The sequence below is a fragment of the Pseudophryne corroboree genome, chromosome 8 (genome assembly GCF_028390025.1).
Source record: "Pseudophryne corroboree isolate aPseCor3 chromosome 8, aPseCor3.hap2, whole genome shotgun sequence".
NCBI lineage: Eukaryota > Metazoa > Chordata > Amphibia > Anura > Myobatrachidae > Pseudophryne > Pseudophryne corroboree.
In genome coordinates this window covers 262,708,828-262,726,588 of record NC_086451.1, presented here as the reverse complement: position 1 = coordinate 262,726,588, position 17,761 = coordinate 262,708,828, and the positions used below count along the sequence as shown (strand labels likewise).

The following is a 17,761-nucleotide window of genomic DNA, read 5'->3' as shown; positions in this document are numbered from 1 at the left end:
CTGTTCAGAGGCTCCTTTTGTTATCATACTGTTAACCGGGGTTTCCTATCACGAGTTATACGGTGTGATTGGTGTGGCTGGTATGAGTCTTACCCGGGATTCAAAATCCTTCCTTATTGTGTCAACTCTTCCGGGCACAGTGTCCTAACTGAGGCTTGGAGGAGGGTCATAGGGGGAGGAGCCAGTGCACACCAGATAGTCCTAATTCTTTCTTTAGATGTGCCCAGTCTCCTGCGGAGCCGTCTATTCCCCATGGTCCTTACGGAGTTCCCAGCATCCACTACGGACTACGAGAAATAGAATTACCGGTGAGTAAATTCTTATATATTATATATATATATATATATATATATATATATATATATATATATATATATATATATATATACAGGTTGAGTCTCCCTTATCCAAAATGCTTGGGACCAGAGGTATTTTGGATATGGGATTTTTCCGTATTTTGGAATAATTGCATACCATAATGAGATATCATGGTGATGGGACCTAAATCTAAGCACAGAATGTATTTATGTTACATATACACCTTATACACACAGCCTGAAGGTCATTTTAGCCAATATTTTTTATAACTTTGTGCATTAAACAAAGTGTGTATACATTCACACAATTCATTTATGTTTCATATACACCTTATATACACAGCCTGAAGGTCATTTAATACAATATTTTTAATAACTTTGTGTATTAAACAAAGTTTGTGTACATTGAGTCACCAGAAAACAAAGGTTTCACTATCTCAATCTCACTCAAAAAAGTCCGTATTTCGGAATATTCCGTATTTCGGAATATTCCGTATTTCGGAATATTTGGATATGGGATACTCAACCTGTGTGTGTGTATATATATATATATATATATATATATAGAAGAAGAATGGAGTGCGCAGGTATGAGTAAAATATAAAAAATTCATTTATTCAATAATAATGCTCACATACATCTTAGCTTTAGACGATCAGCACAAACAGCTGTAGATTTCCTCGGGTGTCTCCTTGCAATAACTCCGGACGGCACACCACACACCGCGGTCAAATACTGCTCGTCCGACACACCGGGACCAGACTCTTAGACGTCTCACACGTCTAACGCTCCACAAGCCACGCCCAACGCGTTTCGTCTACGGACTTCGTCAGGGGGTGTGGCTACAACCTATTCATTGATGAATTTATACCTCTCAACGCACCTGAATCATCTTTACTAATCAAGTGCTGATGCCATAGAAGATTTAGTGATGGATAACTACGTGGTTCACACAGTCAGAGGGCACCTGGTACTATGGCATCAGCACTTGATTAGTAAAGATGATTCAGGTGCGTTGAGAGGTATAAATTCATCAATGAATAGGTTGTAGCCACACCCCCTGACGAAGTCCGTAGACGAAACGCGTTGGGCGTGGCTTGTGGAGCGTTAGACGTGTGAGACGTCTAAGAGTCTGGTCCCGGTGTGTCGGACGAGCAGTATTTGACCGCGGTGTGTGGTGTGCCGTCCGGAGTTATTGCAAGGAGACACCCGAGGAAATCTACAGCTGTTTGTGCTGATCGTCTAAAGCTAAGATGTATGTGAGCATTATTATTGAATAAATGAATTTTTTATATTTTACTCATACCTGCGCACTCCATTCTTCTTCTATTTTTATGCATATTGGATCCGGTGGTTCCGGCCCCAAAAAAGGAGGAAGCGGCAGGATACATCTTACAGAAACTGAGAGTTTTACGGACACAGACTGCTATTGACTGATACTTTATTCAAGGTGGATGTGGATGCGCAGCTATTTCTTTGCATTATATATATATATATATATATATATATAGCAGTGGTAAGGGCGGCACTCAGTCCAGACTTCACAACTTGGTGAAAATTTACTTTATTGGGCCAACATGTTTCGGGGAGTAAACCCCGTCCTCAGGGCCAGACAAACCACAAGCAACACAAAACAGAGCTTATATAAGAAAGACAAGACTAACACTAATGCTGATCGTACTCACCTGCTCCACGGCGCCGCCGCCCGCCAAGCCGTCCGGCCGCACTTCCGCATCGCCATCCAGTGACGTCGCGCCGCGTCGCAGGCGAGTACCCATGGCAACAGAACGAAACTCCGCTCGGTCACCTACGGGGAGGCAATGGAGACAAATAACAATTGGTAAAAATGACATACATAAGTACATACAAACTGATAAAAACAAAGGTGTACAAATAAATCCTGAGAGACTATGGTAATACTAGACTGAGTCAATGCAGGACCGGACTAAATTATTACATTCAATGCAGATATAGCTAGGCATAACTGTAATACCTGATATAGGATAGAGTAGTGGTTTTTTAGAGGAAACACTGCAGTCCCAGATTCTCATTGAGACCACCGGGTGACAGTGTGCCCAATTTATAAATCCACCTGGATTCTTTTTGTAATAATATTCTATCTCTATTCCCACCCCTTATCATACGGGGAACATGGTCTATCAGGATGGCTCTAATACTAGCTACCCTATGGCCCAGGAGCACACAATGGCGAGCAAAGGGTTGCTCACTGTCCTTATTTTCAAAGGCCTTTTTTATGGCACTTCTATGGAGAGCCATTCTCTCACGGAACTGCCTAATGGTCTTGCCGACATATGCAAGACCACATGGGCACGTGAGGAGATACACCACATGAGTCGTGGTGCATGTCAAACGATGTTTGATTGGAATTTTGCGACCCGTAGAAGGATGATTGAAGGAAGTGCCTACTATTAATGTATTACATGTGGCACATCCCAAGCAACGGTAACAACCAGCTTTAGCTCGTAGGAAATGAGATTCTCTATTAATGGCCAACTCAGTAATGTCTAGTTTGACTATGCGGTCGCCTATGTTCCTCCCTCTGGTGTGGCTCGGCAATAACGCCGTGTTCTCCATGGAGGACATGGCCCCGTCTGTTTGTATTATTGGCCACATTTGTTTAGCTTTTTTTACTATTTGCCTGCTCTTGGTAGTGTATTTATTAACCCAAGGGAACACTTCTCTATTGCGTTGTTTGCGGGCATGGCCAGACTGCAAGACCTGCTGTCTGGTCATATCTAAGACACGTTTTTTAGAAACCTCAAGGTCCCCCATAGGGTATCCCCTTTCCACAAATCTATGCTTCATGGTATCTAATGCCCTACCTGTCTCCTCTGGGTCAGATGTGATTCTCCGTACACGCAAGAATTGGGAGTACGGTAATCCCCTCAGCAGGGGAGCTGGATGGAAACTCTGATACTTCAATACAGTGTTCCTATCCGTTGATTTTACATACAACGAGGTATTAAGCCTACCATCCTTGTTGGTAATGGTCACATCCAAATAATTGATGGCATCTTTATGCATAACATAAGTGAACTGTACTGGATGACTAGACATGTTATGATTATCCAAAAGAGAAATCAGATTTTCCATGGGGCCCTGCCATAAAATGAGCAAGTCATCAATATAGCGCCTGTAATAAAAAACCTGCATGGATACCTCAGGATCTATGGAAAACATCTGTCCCTCCAACTGGTACATAAATGCATTCGCGTACGACGGGGCCACCGCCGACCCCATCGCACATCCTGCGAGTTGCAACCAGAATTTGCCATTAAAGACAAAATAATTTCTATTGAGTATTTTATCCAAAAGGGACAGGAAAAACACAACCTCTGGCCCTTTGTAAGTGGGGTTGTTTTCAATCAATGACCTCACTGCCTCCATACCTGCACTATGTGGAATGCACGTATAGAGGCTAGTGACGTCAGCGCTGCATAAGGTCAACTCCTCAGGTAAGGGACCCAGATCCTGCAACTGGAGGAGTAAAGCCGTGGTATCTTTAAGATAAGACGGTATAAGTTGTACACAGGGGTTGAGGTACGCATCCAAAAAGATGGAAATAGGGTGGTATAAAGAGCCTCTGGCCGACACAATGGGCCGGCCAGGAGGATCTTGCAGGGTTTTGTGGACCTTGGGGACCGTGTAAAACAATGGTGTGCTATAGGGAAATCAACCGTAAGTGCTTTATGGGCTTGAGCGGTAATAGTCCCCCGTTCAGCGGCCTCTTTCAACAGAGAGTTGTGAAGTCTGGACTGAGTGCCGCCCTTACCACTGCTGTTTATACCTGGGACTTTATGTCACTGGCTGGGAGGGCACCGCAGCTGCTGTTTTTACCTGGAGTGGAGTGGAGTGCCGGATTGATCCTGTTTGTTTTACATAAGGAGGGAAGTTTGGAGCTCCTTTCCTCATCAAGGCACCCCTCATTATCATCTTCACCCCAACGTACAGGACCAGAACTCTTTTGCAGTCGTGCAGGCTGCTTTTTTAGCACTACATTGGTGTACATTTTTCTGAGGACTCTGGGTCAGTGAGCACACGTTATTAGCAACTGGCATCGTGTTTGCACACAAGCATGGCTGAATTCAATTCTGATTTAGAGGCAGCAATAGATCTGATACACCGTGATGCACGGGAGCGCCTCAGTTTTTCTGACGCTGAAGCGAAAGCCATTCTGGTTGAACGACGCCTGGAGGATGAACCGTCAAAAAATACCAATGAGTATCTTTTTAAAAAATGGCTTAAATTGAAACGCAGAGAAGTGGACTTTTTATATCACGGCATAACATTGTCCGATTATTATAGGAGTAATCTGATCCCAAGAGGGTTCAGGGTTCGCAACTCACCCACGATAGGCCGCTACAACCCTGCATTTTGCCGTCGGTGGGTTGCGATCCTGAGCAAATGCTCTATGGACCTTATTTTACTGGTCGTCGAAGAGTCCACGAGGGAGTTGAATACCGTTAAGGAACAAATACTGACCTTTGAGGCTGAACACAAACTGAGCCTTTCATCTGATACGGACACAGACTGGCCAGCCAAGCTTGGTACCCAGGTGGAACAATATCGGCAGGAGCTAATACGCTTCAAGAAGGATAAACTCCTTACTGTCCAGAGGGATTACCAGCAAAGGCAGGTCTACCCTTGGCTAGGTAGTACCAGACCAGGGCAGGATCGACAATATCCCAGCCGCCGACATCAATCACGTCGACGGAGAGAACAACAGCAGGGAGTCAGCACATCGGCCAGCGATTCTGAATATGCTCCTGAGATGACTCCATCATCTGATGCCCAGCTCCCTTTAGGGCAGGGCCCCCGGATCATACAAACCCGGTCCAATCGTGTGCCAACACCAGGACGCGGACGCGGCAGAGGACGCGGCGGTCGGGGCAGAGCCAAAGGAACATCAGGGCAAAGGCCACCAAGGCCATGAAAGAATCTGTATTCAACTTATCCTCCACTCCTCTCTCTGACATAGAATATCATGTCTTGGCTAAGGGCCTTTCATTTATTCCCACGAATATCCCTGACCCACTTGAGTGGAAAGTGGAGATGTTACGCCTGAATAGATCATTGAGGCGAAGGGAATTTTTTAACAACAAAATTTCGGGACCACCCACTGATAACATTCCAGCGCAACTACAGGCGATTGCACCCCGGTCACTATTTGATCCCCCAAGCCTCAACCCATCCATTAGGACCTTTTCACGCATGGTGGAAATAGAGGGCAATAATGATACAGCCCACACTGGATACTCCAACATGTCCAGACAGGAGATGACGGCACTGAAGGATTTGTCCAGCAGGACTGATATAGTGATCCGGAAAGCGGATAAAGGGGGAGCCATAGTTGTGCAGGACTTGAGTGACTACATTAAGGAAAGTGAGCGACAATTGAACGACGCTGCTGTCTATAAAAGATTGACTAAAGACCCCACCGTGGAATATAAGAAGGAGTTGGACTCTCTGTTGAAAGAGGCCGCTGAACGGGGGACTATTACCGCTCAAGCCCATAAAGCACTTACGGTTGATTTCCCTATAGCACACCATTGTTTTACACGGTCCCCAAGGTCCACAAAACCCTGCAAGATCCTCCTGGCCGGCCCATTGTGTCGGCCAGAGGCTCTTTATACCACCCTATTTCCATCTTTTTGGATGCGTACCTCAACCCCTGTGTACAACTTATACCGTCTTATCTTAAAGATACCACGGCTTTACTCCTCCAGTTGCAGGATCTGGGTCCCTTACCTGAGGAGTTGACCTTATGCAGCGCTGACGTCACTAGCCTCTATACGTGCATTCCACATAGTGCAGGTATGGAGGCAGTGAGGTCATTGATTGAAAACAACCCCACTTACAAAGGGCCAGAGGTTGTGTTTTTCCTGTCCCTTTTGGATAAAATACTCAATAGAAATTATTTTGTCTTTAATGGCAAATTCTGGTTGCAACTCGCAGGATGTGCGATGGGGTCGGCGGTGGCCCCGTCGTACGCGAATGCATTTATGTACCAGTTGGAGGGACAGATGTTTTCCATAGATCCTGAGGTATCCATGCAGGTTTTTTATTACAGGCGCTATATTGATGACTTGCTCATTTTATGGCAGGGCCCCATGGAAAATCTGATTTCTCTTTTGGATAATCATAACATGTCTAGTCATCCAGTACAGTTCACTTATGTTATGCATAAAGATGCCATCAATTATTTGGATGTGACCATTACCAACAAGGATGGTAGGCTTAATACCTCGTTGTATGTAAAATCAACGGATAGGAACACTGTATTGAAGTATCAGAGTTTCCATCCAGCTCCCCTGCTGAGGGGATTACCGTACTCCCAATTCTTGCGTGTACGGAGAATCACATCTGACCCAGAGGAGACAGGTAGGGCATTAGATACCATGAAGCATAGATTTGTGGAAAGGGGATACCCTATGGGGGACCTTGAGGTTTCTAAAAAACGTGTCTTAGATATGACCAGACAGCAGGTCTTGCAGTCTGGCCATGCCCGCAAACAACGCAATAGAGAAGTGTTCCCTTGGGTTAATAAATACACTACCAAGAGCAGGCAAATAGTAAAAAAAGCTAAACAAATGTGGCCAATAATACAAACAGACGGGGCCATGTCCTCCATGGAGAATACGGCGTTATTGCCGAGCCACACCAGAGGGAGGAACATAGGCGACCGCATAGTCAAACTAGACATTACTGAGTTGGCCATTAATAGAGAATCTCATTTCCTACGAGCTAAAGCTGGTTGTTACCGTTGCTTGGGATGTGCCACATGTAATACATTAATAGTAGGCACTTCCTTCAATCATCCTTCTACGGGTCGCAAAATTCCAATCAAACATCGTTTGACATGCACCACGACTCATGTGGTGTATCTCCTCACGTGCCCATGTGGTCTTGCATATGTCGGCAAGACCATTAGGCAGTTCCGTGAGAGAATGGCTCTCCATAGAAGTGCCATAAAAAAGGCCTTTGAAAATAAGGACAGTGAGCAACCCTTTGCTCGCCATTGTGTGCTCCTGGGCCATAGGGTAGCTAGTATTAGAGCCATCCTGATAGACCATGTTCCCCGTATGATAAGGGGTGGGAATAGAGATAGAATATTATTACAAAAAGAATCCAGGTGGATTTATAAATTGGGCACACTGTCACCCGGTGGTCTCAATGAGAATCTAGGACTGCAGTGTTTCCTCTAAAAAACCACTACTCTATCCTATATCAGGTATTACAGTTATGCCTAGCTATATCTGCATTGAATGTAATAATTTAGTCCGGTCCTGCATTGACTCAGTCTAGTATTACCATAGTCTCTCAGGATTTATTTGTACACCTTTGTTTTTATCAGTTTGTATGTACTTATGTATGTCATTTTTACCAATTGTTATTTGTCTCCATTGCCTCCCCGTAGGTGACCGAGCGGAGTTTCGTTCTGTTGCCATGGGTACTCGCCTGCGACGCGGCGCGCCGTGACGTCACTGGATGGCGACGCGGAAGTGCGGCCGGACGGCTTGGCGGGCGGCGGCGCCGTGGAGCAGGTGAGTACGATCAGCATTAGTGTTAGTCTTGTCTTTCTTATATAAGCTCTGTTTTGTGTTGCTTGTGGTTTGTCTGGCCCTGAGGACGGGGTTTACTCCCCGAAACATGTTGGCCCAATAAAGTAAATTTTCACCAAGTTGTGAAGTCTGGACTGAGTGCCGCCCTTACCACTGCTGTTTATACCTGGGACTTTGTCACTGGCTGGGAGGGCACCGCAGCTGCTGTTTTTACCTGGAGTGGAGTGCCGGATTGATCCTGTTTGTTATATATATATATATATATATATATATATATATATATATATATATATATATTAAAGATGCTGTCTTAAGAGATATACCGTATTTGCTGGCGTATAAGACGACTTTTTGGCCCTGCAAAACATGCCACCAAGTGGGGGGGTCGTCTTATACGCCGGGGGTCGTCTTATACGCCGGGGGTCGTCTTATACGTCGTATACGCCGCAGTGCCTCCCAATGCACTGCGGCCGCAGCGGGCCATCAGCGTGGCTGCGTCGATACAGGGGTGCCAGCCTTTTCGGCGTGACCGGCCTGTTCTGCTCGGGAAGCAGCGTCGCTCCGGCCCGCCCCTTGCGGTCATAATATAGTAATGTCACTTGGTATTAATAGACTGCTGCTAGTGACAGGGAGACAGGGAGGGCAGACAGGGAGCAGGGACCAATCCAATCAGGCTTTGTATACAACCAACAGCCAACCACAGTACTGCACCATTGTACAGTACAATACAGCATAGAAAAAGTCCAGCCGTCAAACGCCTATCAACCCTATCATGGCACCAGCAAAAAGAAAGAAATATGATGTAAGTTTTAAACTTCTTTGTTCTTTTACGTTTCATTTGGTGTGTGGAAGGTGTGCGGAAGAGGGGGTAGTCTTATACGGCGAGTATATAACAAACTCTATATTTTGAGTGGAAATGTTGGGGGTCGTCTTATACGCCCAGTCGTCTTATACGCCGGCAAATACGGTATATATATATATATATATATATATATATATATATATAACATGCCCAAAGAGACATGAGTCTACTGGGTCCTAGAGTCAAAGCTATGTCGATTTCTGCTTGACGTGTCCTGTAGAATATGCAATGGACAGATGATGCCGACTTAAGAGGCATATGGAAGGCTGAGGATTGTGTGGAGAAGGGTTCGCGGACCTGGTCTCCACAGCTATAGCTGGTAATTCTGATATTTTGCCTTATATTCCTGCACAGCCTAGGAAAGCACGACATTATCAAATGCAGCCTTTCGAACAAAGAAACAAGAAAGTCCGAGGTGCGTCCTTTCTTGCCAGAGGCGGGGGCAGAGGAATGAAGATGCACAACACAGCTAGTTCCCAGGAACAGAAGTCCTTCCCTGCCTCTACAAAATCCACCACATGTCGCTGGGGCTCCACAGGCGTAGCTAGGCCCGGTGGGGGCACGCTTTCGTAAGTTCAGCCACAAGTGGGTTTACTCCCTGCTAGATCCCTGGACAATAGATATTGTGTCTCAGGGATACAAGCTGGACTTTGAGGAGATGCCCCCCTCACCGACGGCCCTGCCGGCTTCCCCTCACGAGAGGGAAACAGTGTTAACTGCAATTCACAAATTGCATCTTCAACAGGTGGTGGTCAAGGTTCCCCTCCTTCAACAAGGAGGGGGTTATTATTCGACCATGTTGTAGTCCCGAAACCAGACGGTTCGGTCAGACCCATATTGAATTTAAAATCCCTGAACATATACCTGAAAAGGTTCAAGTTCAAAATGGAATCGCTAAGAGCGGTCATTGCAAGCCTGAAAGGGGGAGATTTTATGGTGACTCTGGACATAAAGGATGCATACCTTCATGTCCCCATTTATCCACCTCATCAGGCGTACCTCAGAATTGCGGTACGGGATTGTCATTACCAATTTCAGACGTTGCTGTTTGGTCTCTTCACGGCCCCGAGAATATTCACCAAGGTAATGGCGGAAATGATGGTGCTCCTGCGGAAGCAAGGTGTTACTATTATCACGTACTTGGACGATCACCTCATAAAAGCGAGATCAAGAGAGCAGTTGCTAAACAGCGTATCACTTTCTCTGGAAGTGTAACGGCAACACGGCTGGATTCTATATATTCCAAAGTCGCAGTTGGTTCCTACAGCTCATCTGCCTCTACTAGGCATGATCCTAGACACAGACCAGAAAAGGGTTTATCTCCCGATAGAGAGAGCTCAGGAGCTCGTGACACTGGTCAGGAATCTATTAAAACCAAAACAGGTGTCAGTGCATCACTGCACTCGAGTCCTGGGAAGGACGGTGGCATCATACGAGGCCATTCCCTTCGGCAGGTTCCATGCGAGGACCTTCCAATGGGACTTACTGGACAAGTGGTCCGGATCACATCTTCAGATGCATCGGTTAATCACCCTATCCCACAGGGCCAGGGTGTCTCTCCTGTGGTGGCTGCAGAGTGCTCACCTTCTCGAAGGTCGCAGATTCGGCATTCAGGACTGGGTCCTGGTGACCACGGATGCAAGCCTCCGAGGGTGGGGGGCAGTCACACAGGGAAGAAATTTCCAAGGGCTGTGGTCAAGTCAGGAGACTTGCCTTAACAACAACATCCTGGAACTTAGGGCCATATACAACGCCCTACGTCAAGCGGAGTCCCTGCTTCGCGACCAACCGGTTCTGATTCAGTCAGACAACATCACCGCAGTGGCTCATGTAAACCGCCAAGTCGGCACAAGGAGCAGGGTGGCGATGGTAGAAGCCACCAGAATTCTTCGCTGGGCGGAGAATCACATAAGCGCACTATCAGCAGTGTTCATTCCGGGAGTGGACAACTGGGAAGCAGACTTCCTCAGCAGGCACGACCTCCACCCGGGAGAGTGGGGACTTCATCGAGAAGTCTTCACGCAGATTGCAAGTCGGTGGGAACTGCCACAGGTGGACATGATGGCATCCCGCCTCAACAAAAAGCTGCAGAGATATTGCGCCAGGTCAAGAGACCCTCAGGCGATAGCTGTGGACGCACTGGTGACACCGTGGGTGTTCCCGTCTGTCTATGTATTTCCTCCTCTTCCTCTCATACCTAAGGTGCTGAGAATCATAAGGAAAAGAGGAGTGAGAACAATACTCATTGTTCCGGATTGGCCAAGAAGGACTTGGTATCCAGATCTGCAAGAAATGCTCACAGAGGACCCGTGGCCTCTGCCTCTAGGACAGGACTTGTGCAACAGGGGCCCTGTCTGTTCCAAGACTTACCGCGGCTGCGTTTGACGGCATGGCGGTTGAACGCCGGATCCTAGCAGAAAAAGGCATTCCGGATGAGGTCATTCCTACGCTGATAATGGCTAGGAAGGACGTGACAGAGGCTAGGAAGGATATGACGGCTCAACATTATCACTGTATATGGCGAAAATATGTGGCTTGGTGTGAGGCCAGGAATGCCCCTACGGAGGAATTCCAGCTGGGCCTTTTCCTTCACTTCCTACAGTCGGGAGTGACTTTGGGCCTTAAATTGGGTTCCATTAAGGTTCAGATTTCGGCCTTATCCATTTTCTTTCAAAAAGAACTGGCTTCTCTGCCTGAAGTTCAGACGTTTGTAAAGTGAGTGCTGCATATTCAGCCTCCTTTTGTGCTTCCAGTGGCACCTTGGGATCTTAACGTGTTGTTGAGTTTCCTGAAATCACACTGGTTTGAACCACTCAAAACGATGGAAGTAAAATATCTCACGTGGAAGGTGGTCATGCTATTAGCCTTGGCTTCGGCTAGGCGTGTGTCAGAATTGGCGGCTTTGTCACATAAAAGCCCTTATCTGGTTTTCCATGCGGATAGAGCAGAATTGCGGACCCGCCCACAATTTCTGCCGAAAGTGGTTTCATCCTTTCATATAAACCAACCTATTGTGGTGCCTGTGGCTACTACTGACTTGGAGGATTCCGAGTCACTGGTTGTAGTCGGGGCTTTGAAGGTTTATGTAGCCAGAACGGCTAAGGTCAGGAAAACAGAATCTTTGTTTATCCTGTATGCTTCCAACAAGCTTGGGGCGCCTGCTTCAAAGCAAACTATTGCTCGCTGGATCTGTAACACGATTCAGCAGGCTCATTCTGCGGCTGGGTTGCCGCTGCCTGAATCCGTTAAGGCCCATTCCACAAGGACGGTGGGCTCTTCTTGGGCGGCTGCCCGAGGGGTCTCGGCATTACAGCTTTGCCGAGCGGCTACTTGGTCAGGTTCAAATACCTTTGCAAAGTTCTACAAGTTTTGATACCCTGGCTGAGGAGGACCTTGTGTTTGCTTATTCGGTGCTGCAGAGTCATCCACACTCTCCCGCCCGTTTGGGAGCTTTGGTATAATCCCCATGGTCCTTACGGAGTCCCCAGCATCCACTAGGACGTTAGAGAAAATAAGATTTTACTTACCGGTAAATCTATTTCTCGTAGTCCGTAGTGGATGCTGGGCACCCGTCCCAAGTGCGGACTTCTTCTGCAATGCTTTTATATAGTTATTGCTTAAATAAGGGTTATGTTATAGTTGCATCAGAGTTTCTGATGCTCTGTGATTGTTCATACTGTTAACTGGGTAAAGTTATCACAAGTTATACGGTGTGGCTGGTATGAGTCTTACCCTGGATTCCCAAAATCCTTTCCTTGTACTGTCAGCTCTTCCGAGCACAGTTTCTCTAACTGAGGTCTGGAGGAGGGACATAGAGGGAGGAGCCAGAGCACACCAGAATCTAAATTCTTTCTTAAAGTGCCCATGTCTCCTGCGGAGCCCGTCTATTCCCCATGGCCCTTACGGAGTCCCCACATCCACTACGGACTACGAGAAATAGATTTACCGGTAAGTAAAATCTTATTTTTTATAATTCAAAAGCATTTTGCCTTATAGCAAATGAAAGTGTCAGGCAAAGTCTAGTGTGCAATTGTTCACAGGTCCACTTTGTTTCTGGCAGGCAGTGAGAGATGATAATGCAAGTGTGCTGGTGCACTGCTCCGATGGATGGGACCGCACAGCACAAGTGTGCTCTCTGGCTGGCATTCTCCTTGATCCGTTTTACAGAACTATTAAAGGCTTCATGGTAAGTCTGGGCTGCATAATCCCAAATTAACTTCCCCTCCCCCCACCCTAAAGTTTAAAGACTTTTTAAATCTTTTAAATGTTTAACTTAAAAAATGTATAGATCTGTAAAGGTAGATGTAACCGGATGACCTCGCTATGCCAAGTAATCGTATATTTCTCTAACGTCCTAAGTGGATGCTGGGGACTCCGTAAGGACCATGGGGAATAGCGGCTCTGCAGGAGACTGGGCACATCTAAAGAAAGCTTTAGGACTATCTGGTGTGCACTGGCTCCTCCCCCTATGACCCTCCTCCAAGCCTCAGTTAGATCTCTGTGCCCGAACGAGAAGGGTGCACACTAGGGGCTCTCCTGAGCTTGGATGCTGGGGACTCCTTCAGGACCATGGGGATTAGCGGCTCCGCAGGAGACAGGGCACAAAAAGTAAGCTTTTAGGATCACATGGTGTGTACTGGCTCCTCCCCCTATGACCCTCCTCCAAGCCTCAGTTAGGTTTTTGTGTCCGTCCGAGCAGGGTGCAATCTAGGTGGCTCTCTTAAAGAGTTGCTTAGAAAAAGTTTTTAGGTTCTTTATTTTCAGTGAGACCTGCTGGCAACAGGCTCACTGCATCGAGGGACTAAGGGGAGAAGAAGCGAACTCACCTGCGTGCAGAGTGGATTGGGCTTCTTAGGCTACTGGACATTAGCTCCAGAGGGACGATCACAGGCCCAGCTTGGATGGACCCCAGAGCCGCGCCGCCGGCCCCCTTACAGAGCCAGAAGGCAGAAGAGGTCCGGAAAATCGGCGGCAGAAGACGTCCTGTCTTCAACAAGGTAGCGCACAGCACTGCAGCTGTGCGCCATTGCTCTCAGCACACTTCACACTCCGGTCACTGAGGGTGCAGGGCGCTGGGGGGGGGCGCCCTGAGACGCAATAAAAACACCTTGGATGGCAAAAAATGCATCACATATAGCTCCTGGGCTATATGGATGCATTTAACCCCTGCCAGAATCCATAAAAAAGCAGGAGAAAAGTCTGCGAAAAAGGGGCGGAGCCTATCTCCTCAGCACACTGGCGCCATTTTCCCTCACAGCTCCGTTGGAGGGAAGCTCCCTGGCTCTCCCCTGCAGTCACTACACTACAGAAAGGGTTAAAAAGAGAGGGGGGCACTAATTAGGCGCAGTATTAACTATACAGCAGCTATAAGGGGAAAAACACTTATATAAGGTTATCCCTGTATATATATATAGCGCTCTGGTGTGTGCTGGCAAGCTCTCCCTCTGTCTCCCCAAAGGGCTAGTGGGGTCCTGTCCTCTATCAGAGCATTCCCTGTGTGTGTGCTGTATGTCGGTACTTTTGTGTCGACATGTATGAGGAGAAAAATTATGTGGAGACGGAGCAGATTGCCTGTAATAGTGATGTCACCCCCTAGGGGGTCGACACCTGAGTGGATGAACTGTTGGAAGGAATTACGTGACAGTGTCCGCTCTGTATAAAAGACAGTGGTTGACATGAGACAGCCGGCTACTCAGCTTGTGCCTGTCCAGACGTCTCATAGGCCGTCAGGGGCTCTAAAGCGCCCGTTACCTCAGATGGCAGATATAGACGCCGACACGGATACTGACTCCAGTGTCGATGGTGAAGAGACGAATGTGACTTCCAGTAGGGCCACACGTTACATGATTGAGGCAATGAAAAATGTTTTACACATTTCTGATAATACGAGTACCACCAAAAAAGGGGTATTATGTTCGGTGAGGAAAAACTACCTGTAGTTTTCCTGAATCTGAGAAATTAAATGAGGTGTGTGATGATGCGTGGGTTTCCCCCGATAACAACTGATAATTTCTAAAATGTTATTGGCATTATATCCTTTCCCGCCAGAGGTTAGGGTGCGTTGGGAAACACCCCCTAGGGTGGATAAAGCGCTCACACGCTTGTAAGGGCTCTACCTTCGCCTGAGATGGCCGCCCTTAAGGATCCTGCTGATAGAAAGCAGGAGGGTATCCTAAAAGGTATTTACACACATATTGGTGTTATACTGCGACCAGCAATCGCCTCAGCCTGGATGTGCAGTGCTGGGTTGGCGTGGTCGGATTCCCTGACTGAAAATATTGATACCCTAGATAGGGACAGTATATTTTTGCCTATAGAGCATTTAAAAGATGCATTTCTATATATGCGTGATGCACAGCGGAATATTTGCCGACTGGCATCAAGTCTAAGCGCGTTGTCCATTTCTACCAGTAGAGGGTTATGGACACGTCAGTGGTCAGGTGATGCGTATTCCAAACGGCATTTGGAAGTATTGCTTTGTTAAGGGGAGGAGTTATTTGGGGTCGTTCTTTCAGACCTGGTGGGCACGGCAACAGCTGGGAATTCCACGTTTGTACCCCAGGTCGCCTCTCAACATGAGAAGACGCCGTATTATCAGGCGCAGTCTTTTCGTGGACAAGGTTCCTCATTTCTGCCCCGTGACAGAGGGAGAGGAAAAAGGCTGCAGAAATCAGCCAGTTCCCAGGAACAGAAACCCTCTCCCGCCTCTGCCAAGCCCTCAGTATACGCTGGGGCTTTACAAGCAGAATCAGGCACGGTGGGGGGCCCGTCTCAATGAATTTCAGCGCGCAGTGGGCTCACTCGCAAGTAGACCCCTGGATCCTTCAGGTGATATCTCAGGGGTACAAATTAGAATTCGAGACGTCTCCCCCTCGCCGTTTCCTAAAGTCGGCTTTACCGATGTCTCCTTCTGACAGGGAGACAGTTTTGGAAGCCATTCACAAGCTGTATTCCCAGCAGGTGATAATCAAGATACCCCTCCTGCAACAGGGAACGGGGTATTATTCCACACTGTTGTGGTACCGAAGCCGGACGGCTCGGTGAGACCGATTCTAAATCTAAAATCTTTGAACACTTACATACGGAGGTTCAAATTCAAGATTGAGTCACTCAGAGCAGTGATTGCGAACCTGGAAGAAGGGGACTACATGATGTCTCGGGACATCAAGGATGCTTACCTTCATGTCAAAATTTACCCTTCTCACCAAGGGTACCTCAGGTTTATGGTACAGAACTGTCACTATCAGTTCAGACGCTGCCGTATGGATGGTCCACGGCACCCCGGGTCTTTACCAAGGTAATGGCCGAAATGATGATATTCCTTCGAAGGAAGTGAATTTTAGTTATCCCTTACTTGGACAATTCCCTGATAAGGGTAAGATCCAGGGAACAGTTGGAGGTCGGTATAGCACTATCTCAGGTAGTGTTGCGGCAGCACGATTGGATTCTCAATATTCCAAAATCGCACCTGGTTCCGACGACGTGTCTTCTGTTCCTAGGGATGATCCTGGACACAGTCCAGAAAAAGGTGTTTCTCCCGGAGGAGAAAGCCAGGGAGTTATCCGAGCTAGTCAGGAACCTCCTAAAACCGAGCCAAGTCTCAGTGCATCAATGCACAAGGGTTCTGGGTAAAATGGTGGCTTCCTACGAAGCAATCCCATTCGACAGATTCCACGCACCAGTGGGACCTGCTGGACAAATGGTCCGGGTCGCATCTTCAGATGCATCAGCGGATAACCCTGTCACCAAGGACAAGGGTGTCCCTCCTGTGGTGGTTGCAGAGTGCTCATCTTCTAGAGGGCCGCAGATTAGGCATTCAGGACTGGGTCCTGGTGACCACGGATGCCAGCCTGCGAGGCTGGGGAGCAGTCACACAGGGAAGGAATATCCAGGGCTTATGGTCAAGCCTGGAGACATCACTTCACATAAATATCCTGAAGCTAAGGGACATTTACAATGCTCTAAGCTTAGCAAGACCTCTGCTTCAAGGTCAGCCGGTGTTGATCCAGTCGGACAACATCACGGCAGTCACCCACGTAAACAGACAGGGTGGCACAAGAAGCAGGAGGGCAATGGCAGAAGCTGCAAGGATTCTTCGCTGGGCGGAAAATCATGTGATAGCACTGTCAGCAGTATTCATTCCGGGAGTGGACAACTGGGAAGCAGACTTCCTCAGCACGACCTCCACCCGGGAGAGTGGGGACTTCACCCAGAAGTCTTCCACATGATTAAAAACTCGACAGGTATTGCGCCAGGTCCAGGGACCCTCAGGCAATAAGCTGTAGACGCTCTGGTAACACCGTGGGTGTACCAGTCAGGGTATGTGTTCCCTCCTCTGCCTCTCATACCCAAGGTACTGAGATTGATAAGATGGAGAGGAGTAAGCTCTATATTCGTGGTTCCGGATTGGCCAAGAAGAACTTGGTAACCGGAACTTCAAGAGATGCTCACGGAAGATCCGTGGCCTCTACCTCTAAGAAGGGACCTGCTCCAGCAAGGACCCTGTCTGTTCCAAGACTTACCGCGGCTGCGTTTGACGGCATGGCGGTTGAACGCCGGATCCTGAAAGAAAAAAGGCATTCCGGATGAAGTCATCCCTATCCTGATCAAAGCCAGGAAGGATGTAACCGCAAAAACATTATCACCGCAATTGGCGAAAATATGTTGCGTGGTGCGAGGCCAGTAAGGCCCGACGGAGGAAATTCAACTGGGTCGATTCCTACATTTCCTGCAAACAGGAGTGTCTATGGGCCTGAAATTGGGGTCCATTAAGGTTCAAATTTCGGCCCTGTCAATTTTCTTCCAAAAAAGAACTAGCTTCAGTCCCTGAAGTTCAGACGTTTGTAAAAGGGGTACTGCATATACAGCCTCCTTTTGTGCCTCCAGTGGCACTTTGGGTTCTCAATGTAGTTTTGGGTTCCAAAAGTCACATTGGTTTGAACCACTTAAATCTGTGGAGTTAAAATATCTCACATGAAAAGTGGTCATGCTGTTGGCCC

General features: G+C 47.5%; 1 protein-coding gene across 1 annotated transcript in view; it reads left to right on the top strand.

Moving 5' to 3' along the window:
• MTMR8 (myotubularin related protein 8) overlaps positions 1 to 17,761 on the top strand; it is a 156,730-nt gene that overhangs the window by 100,814 nt on the left and 38,155 nt on the right. Inside the window, exon 9 of the mRNA XM_063937216.1 lies at positions 12,823 to 12,948. Within this exon, the coding sequence (XP_063793286.1) occupies positions 12,823 to 12,948 (126 nt within the window). The remainder of the gene's footprint in view (positions 1 to 12,822; positions 12,949 to 17,761) is intronic.